General features: G+C 39.0%; 2 protein-coding genes across 3 annotated transcripts; both read left to right on the top strand.

Annotated features, from left to right (window-relative positions):
* Window positions 1-504: 504 nt before the first annotated feature.
* Window positions 505-3,449, top strand: emp3a (epithelial membrane protein 3a). Of its 2 annotated transcripts, none has more exons than XM_053316236.1 (5): window positions 505-544; window positions 1,880-1,991; window positions 2,088-2,190; window positions 2,284-2,424; window positions 3,051-3,449. In XM_053316236.1, the coding sequence occupies exons 2-5, from the start codon at window positions 1,914-1,916 to the stop codon at window positions 3,224-3,226; spliced, it is 498 nt and encodes a 165-aa protein (XP_053172211.1). In that variant the 5' UTR covers window positions 505-544; window positions 1,880-1,913; the 3' UTR covers window positions 3,227-3,449. The 2 variants fall into 2 exon arrangements, with proteins under 2 accessions (XP_053172211.1, XP_053172210.1); XM_053316235.1 differs by having other exon boundaries at window positions 522-560.
* A 2,730-nt stretch (window positions 3,450-6,179) lies between these two features.
* Window positions 6,180-11,018, top strand: fam83e (family with sequence similarity 83 member E). Its single transcript, XM_053315548.1, has 6 exons — window positions 6,180-6,647; window positions 6,938-7,084; window positions 8,086-8,210; window positions 8,353-8,781; window positions 9,311-9,542; window positions 10,833-11,018. The coding sequence occupies exons 1-6, from the start codon at window positions 6,180-6,182 to the stop codon at window positions 11,016-11,018; spliced, it is 1,587 nt and encodes a 528-aa protein (XP_053171523.1).
* The last annotated feature ends 2,682 nt before the right edge of the window (window positions 11,019-13,700 follow it).

Here is a 13,700-nt window from a genome sequence, read left to right as displayed (position 1 = left end):
GTGGGCAGTAATAAGCCCCTGTTTCCTGCCTTTCATTCACTTCATTTTGGGAGTAGTGTGGTGGTCTTCATGCCAAGCTGCCCAGCTGGATGAACAAAATGCACCCATGAAAAGTGTGACTTCAAAATTTTAACAAACGCCAGCTCATGCAGCTTTTGCAGTTAATTAAAGGCAACTGTCTGATTCTTTTAGTTTTTCAGTTTAACCCAAATAATGGAAATGTGCATCCACCAGCTTATCATATTTTGTTCCATATTTTCAGTGGATGTATGAAGTATAGCTTTTCAGACTATTTTCAGTGTTTATGCAGGTCCAGAGGAATGTTATTTTGGGTGTTGAGCTGGTCCAGGCCACAGATTTGAGGGGGAGGGCAGGGAAAATTTAGAGGAAATGGGTGTTGAGGACTCCTCCTATATCTCACTGCACATTCCTCTTCTGTACCCTTCTCCAAGTTTTGGAGCCAAAACTTTTTGAGAGAAAGAGCACAGAGAGAGGACATCAGTAACCGGGGAAAAGAGGATCAGTGAAGTGTGCAGACTTTAAGGTACTGAAGCTAACGGGTAAGAACTTCATCAAAACAACTCAGTGATGTTTGAAAATGAATGGTGCCTGAATTTGCTATTTTTTTTCTATTTATCTAACTAACTAGCCTAATGAGCTACTGCTCACAGGCAAATTTAATGAAACCCTACCTCCATAATGATTTTGTCTGAACATGTATGAATAAGCTCTGCTGCTCTTTCACTGTGAAATGTTTGTAGGATCTGTGGTCATTACTTTATTTCTGTCTTTGCCAGGTACCTCAAACTGTTATGTAAACCAGATGTAGTAGAATGTAATCAAACACATGCCTCTCTGAATTGTCCTCAACAGCAAGTGATTTCCCTCTTTGGGCAGAGCTGAGTGAAAGAGACAAACATATGCAGGGTGTAGAATAACTAGCCCTATAAAATAGATGCCTGGAGGGTCAGTGATGTCCAAATGATGAAATGTCCAAATCTAGCCCTTATGAATTAAATGTGAAATCAAGCATCAATCTATTTTTCTTGCCACAGACACAAATGGAGTAAACAGACATTTTTACACACAAATTTTAATTAAAAAAAATGTGGAGTGAATTTTAATAGTGAACTGAAACCAAAAACACATTACTTAATAATGTGACTTCCCCTTTGTGCTGTTGTCCTCAATTAAGTTTCTGATGAAAAACAATGCCACTGCACCGACTTGATAGACAGGATTAACAGTTCTAATCATTCTCACCACTGATAATTTATATTCAGTCATATTACAGGATAGATTTCTAAGGTGTGGATCATTATGAAATGTTTAAATCATAAAGATAAGTGAATACGTTTGTAGGTTTGTCATGCTCGTTTAATCTCAAGTGCACATACAGATTACCGTCCCATCTGTTTTAACTGTCTACTGTAAAGTTTGTACCCAGATTAATAAAAATGACACAAGAAACTGTTATATATAGGGTTACAAACTCCATGCTTATTTAGAAAAGAGAGCAGGGTGATGTAATCCTCAGAGACTGCCCAGCCTCTGAAGATAGGGCGAGCCCCCTCTGCTCTGTCTGGCATGATAAATGGGCAGAGATTGTCAGGTCAGATGTTAGGAAGCATGATGAAAGTGCTCAAGTTTTCTCGAGAGGCAGACAGACAGCCCACTGTTCCCCACTACAGCTTTCAGAATCTGCTGGCCATTTTAAATGACATGAAAGGAAAGGAAGATGCTTAGCAGTGACAAAAGAGTTTCGTTGACTTTACAAAGCTGTTTGGTGCTGTATTAAACTATTAATCTGAGCTCACAGGGATTTGGTTTTGTGAGGACATCACACTATAATTATGATAACAGTGTTGTTTGTACACAGGATACCAACCTCTTCCTCATATATTCAAGCAGTCATGGTATTCCTCCTCGTATTCTTAACTGGGCTGCATCTGGTTACCTTGGCCATGCTCTTCATCGCCACACTGGAGAAGGTGTGTAAACTCATGTTGCTGTTGCTCTTAAAGTAAATATCAGTGTTAATCCCTATATTATATGAGAAACACACTTTTCTTTCTTTTTTCCTGTAGTCCTGGTGGATATGGGCTGATACAGAAATCACAGATCTCTGGTATAACTGTTTCCATGATAATGCCACAAAAGTGTGGTTGTGTGCTGCTACTCATGAAAGTGGTAAATCATTGTTGTTGGATAGTACACTATTTTCTTAAGTTTTAAGTTTGACCTCTAAGTCAGTTTCAGTCATTCTGTGACCTTCTCTCCCAGACTGGCTGCAGTCTGTCCAGGCCCTCATGGTCCTCTCTATAGTCTTCTCTTCAGTCTCCTTCTTGGTTTTTCTGGGTCAGCTTTTCACAATGTCCAGAGGAGCCCTCTTCTACTTCACAGGCCTCTGTCAGGCCTTTGCAGGTGTGTAAAGACTTCCATGATTCACATAAAATGGTGTAAATCAAAATCAAAAGATAGTATTGATATTTCTCATGACAACTTGTAAATACACTTTTTGTGATTGAGCTTATCTTGCTCGTATTAAAAGGGACGATCTTTATATCAAGGTGCGAGTTAGTAAAAACTGTTGGGTTGGTAATAATCATGCATATATGCAGTCCTCACATGGAGGAAGGAGTTTATCAGATACAAAGGAATAATAGGACCAACAATGAACTGTCTGTGCATCCAACACTGTTGCTTATTTGCTCGTTGCTAGGCCTCTATTTCTTCCCCAAAACTATTAAAAACACGAGTGAGTCACACTCTTGGACTGGGTGATATGTTCCTTCATTAGCACAAACATGGGCACTGCTGTTCATTTTCAGTGAAGCCCATATACAAAGTCATGCTGTCTTTAATACTTGTTAGAGCCCAGCTTTTAGAAGACTTTAAAAAATAATAAAAAAGTGAAACTCTGATATTTGTGGTAATATTTAAGTAGGTATTATCATTAATCGCTAGTTAAATATACTCCATGAAGATATATGACTGTAATAAGATTAGAAGATTTTCACAAAAATGTTTCTCTTTTGTGACTGTTGCAGGTTTCGCAGACTTTGCTGCTTGCCTTATCTTCACCTTCCAAAGAAAGGAGATTTTAAATGACTTCAGAGATCTGAGCAAAGGACGTTTCGGCTACTGCTTTATCCTGGCATGGATCTGTGTCCCTCTCCTTCTCATAAGTGGAATCCTGTATGTTCACTTGCGCAAGAAGCAGTGAGCCAAAAAATAATAAGATAAAAACCAAACCTTGGCGCAGAGTAGTGCTCTTACCACTTCCACTTAATAGTGAGCCTGCTTAAGGAAATGATGATTGAGAAATAAATACCTCTAAATGATACTATTCACTCATTATTTGATCCTGGTGACATTTCTGCTTGTCAGCCACCTTGTTGTAAACACTGTAACTCAAAACCAGATCAAGAAAACTGAAACTCACTGCAACTTAGTCATGCTGTAAGATACAAAGCTTGTGTTAATGCCACATGTTATATGAAGGATGTTGACATAAAGTGATAATCAATGCATAAGTAGTTGTATTTTGTACATAATTGTGCTTACTTATTAAAAATGTAATACACTGAACATAATCGCTGTTATGAATCATTTATTAGACTCACTAAATATTCAACACATTGAAATTATTTGAGTATTCCTGGTTTTAAAGACTAACTGTGTATGGTCTGTGTTGTTTTGTGTTAAGAGCTTCATGTGTATCACAGTGCCGATGCAACCTTCTGACAATACCATGGTGTTATCTTTGTCTTTAACCACTTAACGTACGCTGTTCCGTCTACGGGACGGGACGGATGTTAGGAGGTAGCGACACGTTCTTCTGAATGTTTTAAACACCAACCCTTAAACATATATATTCATGCCGTACATTGTTGGAAAGCTTAGATTCTCCTGATTCATTCAAGACCACTCACGACTTATATGGTTGCTCACAGCCGTAATAGTATTAGCGATTAGCTCGGCTAGCCACTCAGCTAAAGTAAAAACAGCTATAATCTCTACATACCTTCAAAGTCTTCCCTTTATCCACAACGATCATCTTATGACTCAGGACTTTCTGTACAGTTCGCCAAGTATCCATTCTTGTGAAATATGAAATCCGTTTCCATAAAACCGAAATACTTTCCTCAATATGTCAACATGTATTTAGTCCAACACGTAACGTAATAACACAAATAACAAACCATACACGGTCCGTTTACGTCATTTCCTGACCTGCGCGTCCATCTCACAGTACACGTGACTAGATGTTTACGACCGTGAGCCTCTTCTGCTTCTGACGACACCACACACCAGCCAATCGGTGTTTAGGATTAGGCAGTACATGTCTCCAAAGCCAATGAGGACATGTGACCGACGATAATGACGACATGGCTTTGATTGACAGCTGTTCCAGCCTCTGGAAATATTCGGTGAAATGAAGTAGGTAACCTTTTAGCCAATAGTCTGAGGTTTCCAACGGTGTATGACACTAAGCTATTAAATTTAGCGGTCCATAAACAAACTCCAAGCGTAACCGGCGTGCGCCCTGTGCGTAAAAGAGTTGAACCATATATCATTACGCACTCGGCATTTTGGTACACAGTTGGTTCTTCTTCGACTTGACATATGACTTATAGCAAAATAAACAGATAGATAGATAGATAGATAGATAGATAGTCAGTCAGTCAGTTAGATAGGTAGATAGATGGATGGATAGATAGATAGATAGATAGATAGATAGATAGATAGATAGTCAGTCAGTCAGTTAGATAGGTAGATAGATGGATGGATAGATAGATAGATAGATAGATAGATAGATAGATAGATAGATAGATAGATAGATAGATAGATAGATAGATTGATAGATTGATTGATAGATAGATTGATAGATATGGCCAAACAAAAAAAACTGCTCACAACTTGGGCATGTCGTTTAGGCTAACAACATAAAAAATAGGGGCGTATGTTAAGTGGTTAATCGCTGATTGTTTTATGGCATCCATTGTTTACTTTGCCCAGCATGCCCACACAATTTTTTTAATAGAATGAGGAAATGCTGTGATTAAATGATAACAAACTGAGCAGGGGGCACGTCCGTAGTATCAGAATTCCCTGAAAGGTTTTTTATTTCCAAAGAAATGTAAAAGAAACAGCTTCGAATGCACCTGACACTCATAGAGAGCAAGTGAGATGCATTCATGGGTATCACTCTTGCTGATAAACCTACCTGTCAGGCTGGACCAGTTCACATGGCAAACTATGAGGTAAACGGCAGCCTCTCAAGGCAATAAAGTACACATACAAATGTTTTTCCCTTACACACCTCACTCACATTAGGAAGTGGTAAGGTATGTATGGTATGCTGTGGTGTGGTGCACTGTGATGCGGTATGTATGGTATGTATGGTATGGCATCTTATGGTATGGTATGGTGTGGTATGGTATGGTATGTTATGGTGTGGTATGGCATGGCATGGTAGAGTAGAGTTCAGTATGGAACGGTTTGGTGTGGTATGGTATATATCAGAGGTGGTAATTTAGTTCACAAACTGTAGCTGTGTCGAAGTCAACTGCCGTCTGTCAACTGCATTGAATATCTGGAGTCTGAGAACAATGCCGGTGACAAGGAATGGAAGGGTTAAATAGAGTGAGATGACATTTAGGGGAGGGAACACACGAAGACGAGCTGCAGTTCCTGAGAACTTATGAGTAATACTTTAGTCTGAGAGATGAGACGCTCTCCCCAGGTGAGTTTCACAATGTGTGTTGTTTGGATTTGGGTTCTTTGTTTTGATTTTTTCTTTGAATGTTCAATTTAATTTTGTAAAGGTGACAGAAAGCTCAGTGATCTACTTATTTATGTATTTCTTATGTCAACATGAGCTGCAGACAAGGATGGTGTCAAAGAGGACTGAACTCGTAAATCCTGATCAAGCTTTTTCTTAGCAAGGCATGCAGTAAAACATCAAGATATCAGATGTCATTCTATTCAGCTCTTGCCGACATGGGAACGATGTGATCCTTTGCCAGAGAAATGAATGAGTTAAATATTTTCCCTTGATTGAAGGGTGACAGTTGACTTGGAATGGTGGCATCCCCACACAGCTGCAGTCAGTGGTTGAAGCTCAGCTAAACTTTGATAGGTAACACTTCCAGGAGACACACAAGGCTGCAGTTATGGCGAACTCTCAAGAGCAGAGCTTAGATGAAAATGCAGTATTCCTGCCGGTGACTGAGACCTCCCCAGAATTCCTTTACTCAGAGACAGAGCGCCAATCTGTGGAGAGACTCCTGAGTTTTGGCCCTGAGGCCTTCTACAGCTCCATTGGCACAGAGCACTCTGGTTGCTTCTTGTCTCCTGAGGAGGTCAGCCAGATAACCAGCTGGGCTCAGGACTATCGCTGTAGTCAGCTACAGGTGCAACAGGAAGAGAAAGGAGAGGACAGCAACTCAGCGATGGGGGACTTCTCTTCCACCTACTTCCCTTCCTACTCGGACACACCACCCCCAAGTTTGGAGTTGGGCTGGCCTGAAAAAAGCTCTTGGGTGCCAACAGGAAACATTAAAGTCCACACCAGTCCTCCTGCTGAAGGGCAACCACCTGTCAGAGAGATCATCAGACAGCATTTGCAAAAGGCCAACCAAGTATGAAAATATGATGTAGTTTTTATATTTTATGGATAAACACAAAACATTGGCCACCCGCATTTTCATATGGGTGGAGGAGTAGGTAGTACATTCAGTCAAGGATTTAGTTAAATGTTATTCCACAACATTAATTTGATAGTTTTAGTAAATAATACCTAACTTTACATATTAAGATTTGACACTAAAAGCATGGATAAACTTATGATGGACAGCTTCATTTTACATGATTCTCTTCTTATATAATCTGGCCGATTACGGACTAAGTGCCATTATTTTTTGCTGCACAGGTAATTGCCATTGTGACAGACAGACTGACTGATGGTGCAGTAATTGGTGATTTACACAGTGCTGCCTCCCGGGGTGTCCCGGTTTACATAATCCTGAACGAAAAGACCATTCAGGAGAACTTCATGCTCAACAGGTTCAGGCATCCGGTGAGTCACCTCCTTCAAATCATCCCACACCTAGCAGCTGCCCTCTAGAGTATGTTTGACAAGGCAAAAGATAAACCATTGATTTTTGAAAATTAATGTTCATCATCATTAAAAACTTGACACACTGCAAACTTACTATAGAGAGGCATTTCTTAAACTGCAAGCGTGTCTAGTTACTCAGGCATGCTTGTTAGGTCAAAAGACAAAGACAAAGTTATGTGTTGTACTTTTAGCAACACATAGCTGAACTGGTTGCACAACATTTCAAGAGGTGAGGAACCACACTGATGCTGAGTGAGACACAGCGTAAAACTATTTACATGAATGCTATACATGAATAGATGAACATAGACTCATGACTGAAGAGAACTTCTCTTCTGTCTATAAAAGGGGAGCATACTATTCAGAATTATCACAGGATCGAAGATGTTCTTGTAATAACACTGCTATGCTATGGCTACAACAATCTCATGTACAATCTTTTGTCATGCCTGCACTGTGGATCTATGGTAAAGTTGTCTGCTTAGTCCATCACTTTGGTCCACACTGATATGTCAAAAACTATTGATGGATTGCCATTAAATTTGGTACAGATATTCTGGGTCCCTAGAGGATGAATCATAGTGACTTTGGTGTTCCCCTGACTTTTCTTCTAGCGCCACTAGCAAGTCAAGGTTATCATTTATCCAATGAAATATCTAAACATGTACAGGTGCATTTACATGTACACACAAACATGCAAAAGACTGTGGTGATTTCCTGACCATTTCTCTCATGGGGCTGGCTCATTGGTTTTTAGTGAAAAGTCTTGTCTGTTGGATGGTTTGCTAACATTTCATTTAAAGCATCACTGTGAATCAGCCTCACAAAGTTACCATAATATGGCTGTAGGCTCTTGTTTAAACCTTGTGTATGATACAGGATATTTCAAACTGATCAACACCATAGTTTATAATTCACACCCCAGTAATGAGTTTCAATTTAAACTTGTGGTCTGGCAGAATATGCGGGTCCGTGTTCTTGGAGGTAAAACTTTCTGTTCGAGGGAGGGAAGAATGGTGGTCGGGGAACTAAAAGACAAGTTCCTTCTGGTGGATTTAGAGACAGTGATTCATGGCAGCTACAGGTACGAACAGTCATGTCTTTCTACTCATTCCTTTTATATTTGTAACACACACACACACACACACACACACACACACACACACACACACACACACACACACACACATATGAGTGATGTAACAGGTTGTGTTCCTACTCTACAGCCTCACATGGACAGATGCGCACCTGCACCGGCAAATAATCACTGTTCTAAGCGGCCCAGTTGTAGACTCTTTTGATAAGGAGTTCAGGATCCTTTTTGCCGCTTCACTCCCTGTCCCAGACACAAGGAGGGCTGCTGGTACACGTGCAGATATGGTTCATCAGCTAAAAGACTTCCCAGATCTCAGGTACCAAAAGCATTTCTCATTGGGGCATGAGATTGCCAGCCCTTCATCCCCACCTGCTGATTCCTTGCTGGACTGGGAAGCCATGGGTGTTATCCGGAGAGACTCCTATACAGACCATCCTCTTGATCACCATGAGGAGATTGTGAGAGAGAAAATGCCGGAGAACAACATGCTGTTTAATAGAAAGACACCTATTGTAGATGGTTTGACTCACAATGGAGACCAATTTATGCCTAAAAGAAGGTACATATTGATATTGACGAAACCAATCCTTGAAGATGAAGCATATAGTATATAATTTTTAAAAATCATGTTGTATTTTCCACAAATACTCTCCTGTAGGCTGTACAAGAAAAGGTTGTGTTGATTTGGTTTGTTAGTTTACTAAAGATTCAGATTTTTGAAACTTATTCCAAAATATTTCAAAATATTATCAGTTCCTTGTCATTCTTTGATTAATGTCACCAAGTTTCTTTATTTTAAGCTACAGGTTGTTTGCACAGGTTTTAAATTATCTCAATTTGTGAAAACACCTCTCCAGTGATAAAAAATATTCCAGATAAATCAAGAACTTTCAAGTGAACCTTGTTTCACTTGCCAGTTTTTACATATTGTTGAGTTAGATGTATTGACCATATATTTGTGTTTTTCGCTCATGTTTTATGATAACATTTTCCTGTGATATTGATAATTTTCACAGCAACACACAGTCCTCCCCAAGAGACACAGCACCTGCAGTTATAATGAAAAGGTGCATTTTTCTCTCTTGCAGGTTGGAACACAAAATAGAGCAAGCCGTGTCCAGACAACTCTCCAAAGAGAAAGACACGAATGCAGGTGAAAGACAAACAACAAGACTTGATGACAAAGAAAGAGAGCCAACACAAAATATATTCATGCTTTCCTCTACTAAGAGAAAAGAGCCTTTATCGAGGGAGCCTATTTTGGTGAAGTCCAGCATGGATGTAACTAACTCCAAGGTGGACAACATACCATCTTCTAGGGTAAGTCTTCTGCTGTCAAAACACTTGAGTTATTGATATCTTGCTGTTAACTGAAGGAACTGAGATGCATTTATCTCCTCACAGAAACCTTTAATCTTGATGGTGCCGCAATCTGAGAGATCTGGCCCCGTGAGTGACATTTTGAAGAGGCTTTGTCCTCAGCTGAGCACTTCAAGACAGCCCAGAATGGGATCACAGGGCACAAGGTCCGAACTGAGTCATTCCATGATGAACCTGAGTGTACACAATACAGATACAGATCAAGACGACAGAGGAGTCCCAGTGCCGAGGTTGAAGGCTGCTGTGAGTGTGTAGATTTGTCTTGTTTACAAGTATAGAATGAAAGAAGCTGAAGACTCTAATTTACAGGTTTTTTTCTCAGAACTGCCATTCATCAAAGAAGAAAAATACAAATTCTTTACTCAAATAACAGTAATGAACCATAACTTTAAAAAAGTAATCAATCAAAGGGTTTGTTAACCCAAATTTAAACAATAAAAAACATATTTAATACCTCATTGTATCAAGTCAGGCAGACTGTTTTGATTTTATCTGTCTTGGTTTTACGATTTATCCGACTTTGAGATTTCTGCTTCCACCCCATATATGTGGAATTTAGTTTATGGTGCTGCTCATAACATTGACAATTGGCATTTAAAAATAATTGTCCCTGTTAGCCTGTTTACAAAGTACTGCAGTTACAAAAGTTCATAGTGGGATCTGTGATTAACAGGGGCATAGTCTGTTTTTATTTTGTTTTTGTTTTTTATTATGCTGCATTGAAATGCTTTTAGCACCACAAACAAAATAGTGGGAAGGCAGAAATATCAGATATCTGTGAAATTATCACTTTAATAAAACCTTTTTATTTATTTCTGAGAAAAGGTATTGGCAGAAAAGTGAAATGGAAACACTAAAAAATATTAGTATCAGTTTTTCCTGGCCTTTTTAGCTTGTGATACATTCAAATGAAGCAGTGTCTGTGTTCTTGTGACCATAAATCACAGCTTATGTCCTTCGTGTGGACATGAGTTGTGAGCAGGTCAACCAAAGAGTGAAGTATTCTTGCCAGATTGATTCATTTGAAGGTAAAAGTCAAACAAAAAAAAACATGATTTTGCACAACTGAATTTTTTTTCTTCTATATTAACTCTTTAATCGTCTTCAGGCTCCTCAGATTTATAACCTGTGATAAGTTCAACCGTGTAGCTGGTCTGAATGCTGATATAAAGTTCCACTACTTCACTGTACCTGACTTATGCACTTTGTCAACCTCTGCTTCCTTGACAGTGTTTTGACCCGGGTCACATGACACCTGCTTTTGCCCTGATGAAGAAAAGGAATGATGAAATCAAATCTGTGTTGTACAGAACTCCAACATCCTTCCAACCTAGAGAGAGGCCTCGAAGCTCCTCTTATACACTCAGTATGGACTGGAGGAGGTCACTGGCAGAAAGGGAAGGACAACATGAATGAGGAGCAAGGAAGAAGACATACACGTGCAGTATGTTCAGTGGATAGTTATGACCTCTGCAGTGTTAATTACCCAAACTAACAAACTGTGACTTTGAAAACCATTGTTTATATGCAGGATTTACAACAGATGTGTCTGTAGGTTTGATGTCTCACTGACTTTAATGTTTAGATGATTTACTGTTTTCTATATACTGCACATTTGATGCAATACTTTACTTAAGAATATGTTTAAATGAATAAAATTATTCTGTTAATGCACTCACAATGAATAACTTTTAATCACGTTATGGTATTTACAATGTCAGTTGCAATATATGTCCAAGTAATTAGGCAGAGGCAGAAATTACAGAATGACCTTTTGATTGAAATCATTTTATTGAAGCTTCAGCAGGTGGGAGTATATCGTATGACTATGGCAGGAAATATATGATTAAGACAATTAAGGTGGGTATTATAAAAATTATGCATTTTAATGCGAATTTCTAAAGGAAGATACCTGCGATTGCTGCTAGCTGATAAGAATGCCAGCTGCTGCTGCTGCTACAAGGTACTGCTCTTGCAGCAAAATGTATAACGAATATATATAAACATCATGTAAAAATATATGAAATATGACCACTTACAGGTCAGGTCATGCAAAATTCAAATGTGTGACAGTTTGTAGCAAGTTAGTAATGTACATATGTACCTTCATCCTGGTTTGAATTGTTTTCATGTTGATAAGAGGAAAAACCAACTGACACTTCTGACCTATAAAATGACACAATGACCTCCATCATGTACATTGTCCAGAAAAAAAGGTTTCTATAGTGTACAGGGAGAGGTGTTGTGTTTGTGCTGTCTGAGTTAGTCAAATAAAGTGTATTTGTTCCACAATCACTGTCTTTTTAGTAAATTATTCCCTCTTACAGCGTTTTCTTGTTCAGTTGGAAGGACCATAACAAAAGAAGGGAGTTTGGCATCAAAAAGACATAAACACAAAAGATATTGACTTGATTTGACTAATTTCAATGTCTGAAGCTTCATATAACTTTTTAATCCTTTCTTTGTCCCCCAGGAGCATAGGTAGGCCTATTTTAGGGGGGCTTCAGGTCAGTATTAGATTATGGTTATGTGGTGTGTGTGCATCCAAAGCAAGCACATCAATATCAGGCCTTGAGATGATGTACAGGTGCATTTAACTCCAACAGCAGCATTACAGGTACAGATTGGGGACATGTAATTAGAAATGAGAAGGATACAGCGATCAACACAAGGAACTTTAAAAGCTTGTTGGGAAAAGGAGAGGAGGGAAACACAAAGCTTTGGATGGACAATGACACAGAAAGCAATAGAACTTTGAATTGCACAGTACCATTATCAGCAATACTTCTGAATGTCACAACAGATCTTATAGTATTAGGAGAGAAGAACAAGAATAAGGAGTTTAGTTATAATTCACATATCGTACAGGGATATATTGACAGATACCACAATTATGTCCAGATCTAATAGCATTTACTGTGCCAGAATTTTATATCAAAGTGGGGAGAAGGATCAATGAAGAAGTTTCAGTTTACACAGGAGAAATGAGGACCGTCAGTCTACAGCAGACCAGATATTTTGATGAAAGTACAACAAATACTAGACAGAATTTAAATGATGGGTCTGACAGTGATATATTTATGGATACAGGCACATATTGGTGTTAAAGGTGTAATAACTGACTCAAGCAGTACAGAGGAGATCGATCAGTGAAGGCAAAAGTACAAAGTTTACAGGCAAAAGGCTGGGCCTAAGGAGAAACTGGTCAAAAAACACAAAAGGCTCACGAGGAATAAAAACAATGCTGGAACGCTGTCACAGGGGAACAAGACAAACTGGCACAGAGGAGAGAAAAAAACAAGCAGACCATATACTCTCTAGACTACAGGGAGGGGAGACAATGAGACACCAATGCAACACATTAGGGTGGGGCAGGTAATCACACAGGTGGGAAACACATGAGGGCAGTAAGTGAATGACCCAAAATGAGACAAAAGGTGAGTATCAAAATAAAACAGGAAACATAAGACAATAAACAGTAGGAGAAACAAAAAGTGACTTAACTAATAGACTGGTGCATGACAAAGGCAATGAGACAGCAGATAAGGTTGCAAATGTGGCTGCAAAACTTAATAGGCTACATTGTATGTACAACGAAGCAGAAGCAAAATAGAAATCAAGGACTGTATTACTCAGAGATTGAGAGAAAGGTGGCAAAAGCAATGGGAGGAAGAGAGGACTGGACGATGGTTTTACAGAGTTCAACGAAAGGTAAAGGAAATGAATAGGAGAGATGAGTCCAACTCAGATTTGGACATGCAGTATTGAATTGTACACTACTGATAATAGGAAAGCATGATACAGGCAGATGTGGACTCGATGGACAAGAGGAAACAGTAGAACATGTTATGGTACACTGTGCCAGGTATGAGAAAGAAAGAAGACGTGATTCAAAAGCTCAGAAAGGAAAATGTACAATTTGATTTAGTAGATATTTTACAAAAAAACTCAAGAAAGGAATGTTTGAATTTTATTCTATTATCTCAGAACAACTACAATGATTGAGAAGATATGTTTTGTCTGAAATGATTGTGAATAGGCTACAATTTATCCTGATCCGCACTTACCAGTTGGTGGCGGTAATGCACCAATACGCTA

This window comes from Scomber japonicus, chromosome 3 (assembly GCF_027409825.1).
Source record: "Scomber japonicus isolate fScoJap1 chromosome 3, fScoJap1.pri, whole genome shotgun sequence".
In the NCBI taxonomy this organism is placed as follows: Eukaryota; Metazoa; Chordata; class Actinopteri; order Scombriformes; family Scombridae; genus Scomber; species Scomber japonicus.
Note: the sequence above shows the minus strand (reverse complement) of the source record. Positions and strands in the feature narration are given on the sequence as shown.

Coding starts and splice junctions, on each gene's coding strand:
- emp3a (XM_053316236.1), top strand. CDS start 1,914: ATGGTATTCCTCCTCGTATTCTTAACTGGGCTGCATCTGGTTACCTTG. Junction 1,992..2,087: donor TCATCGCCACACTGGAGAAG/GTGTGTAAACTC, acceptor TTTTTCCTGTAG/TCCTGGTGGATATGGGCTGA. Junction 2,425..3,050: donor CCTCTGTCAGGCCTTTGCAG/GTGTGTAAAGAC, acceptor TGACTGTTGCAG/GTTTCGCAGACTTTGCTGCT.
- fam83e (XM_053315548.1), top strand. CDS start 6,180: ATGGCGAACTCTCAAGAGCAGAGCTTAGATGAAAATGCAGTATTCCTG. Junction 6,648..6,937: donor ATTTGCAAAAGGCCAACCAA/GTATGAAAATAT, acceptor TTTGCTGCACAG/GTAATTGCCATTGTGACAGA. Junction 9,543..10,832: donor ACAACATACCATCTTCTAGG/GTAAGTCTTCTG, acceptor CTTCCTTGACAG/TGTTTTGACCCGGGTCACAT.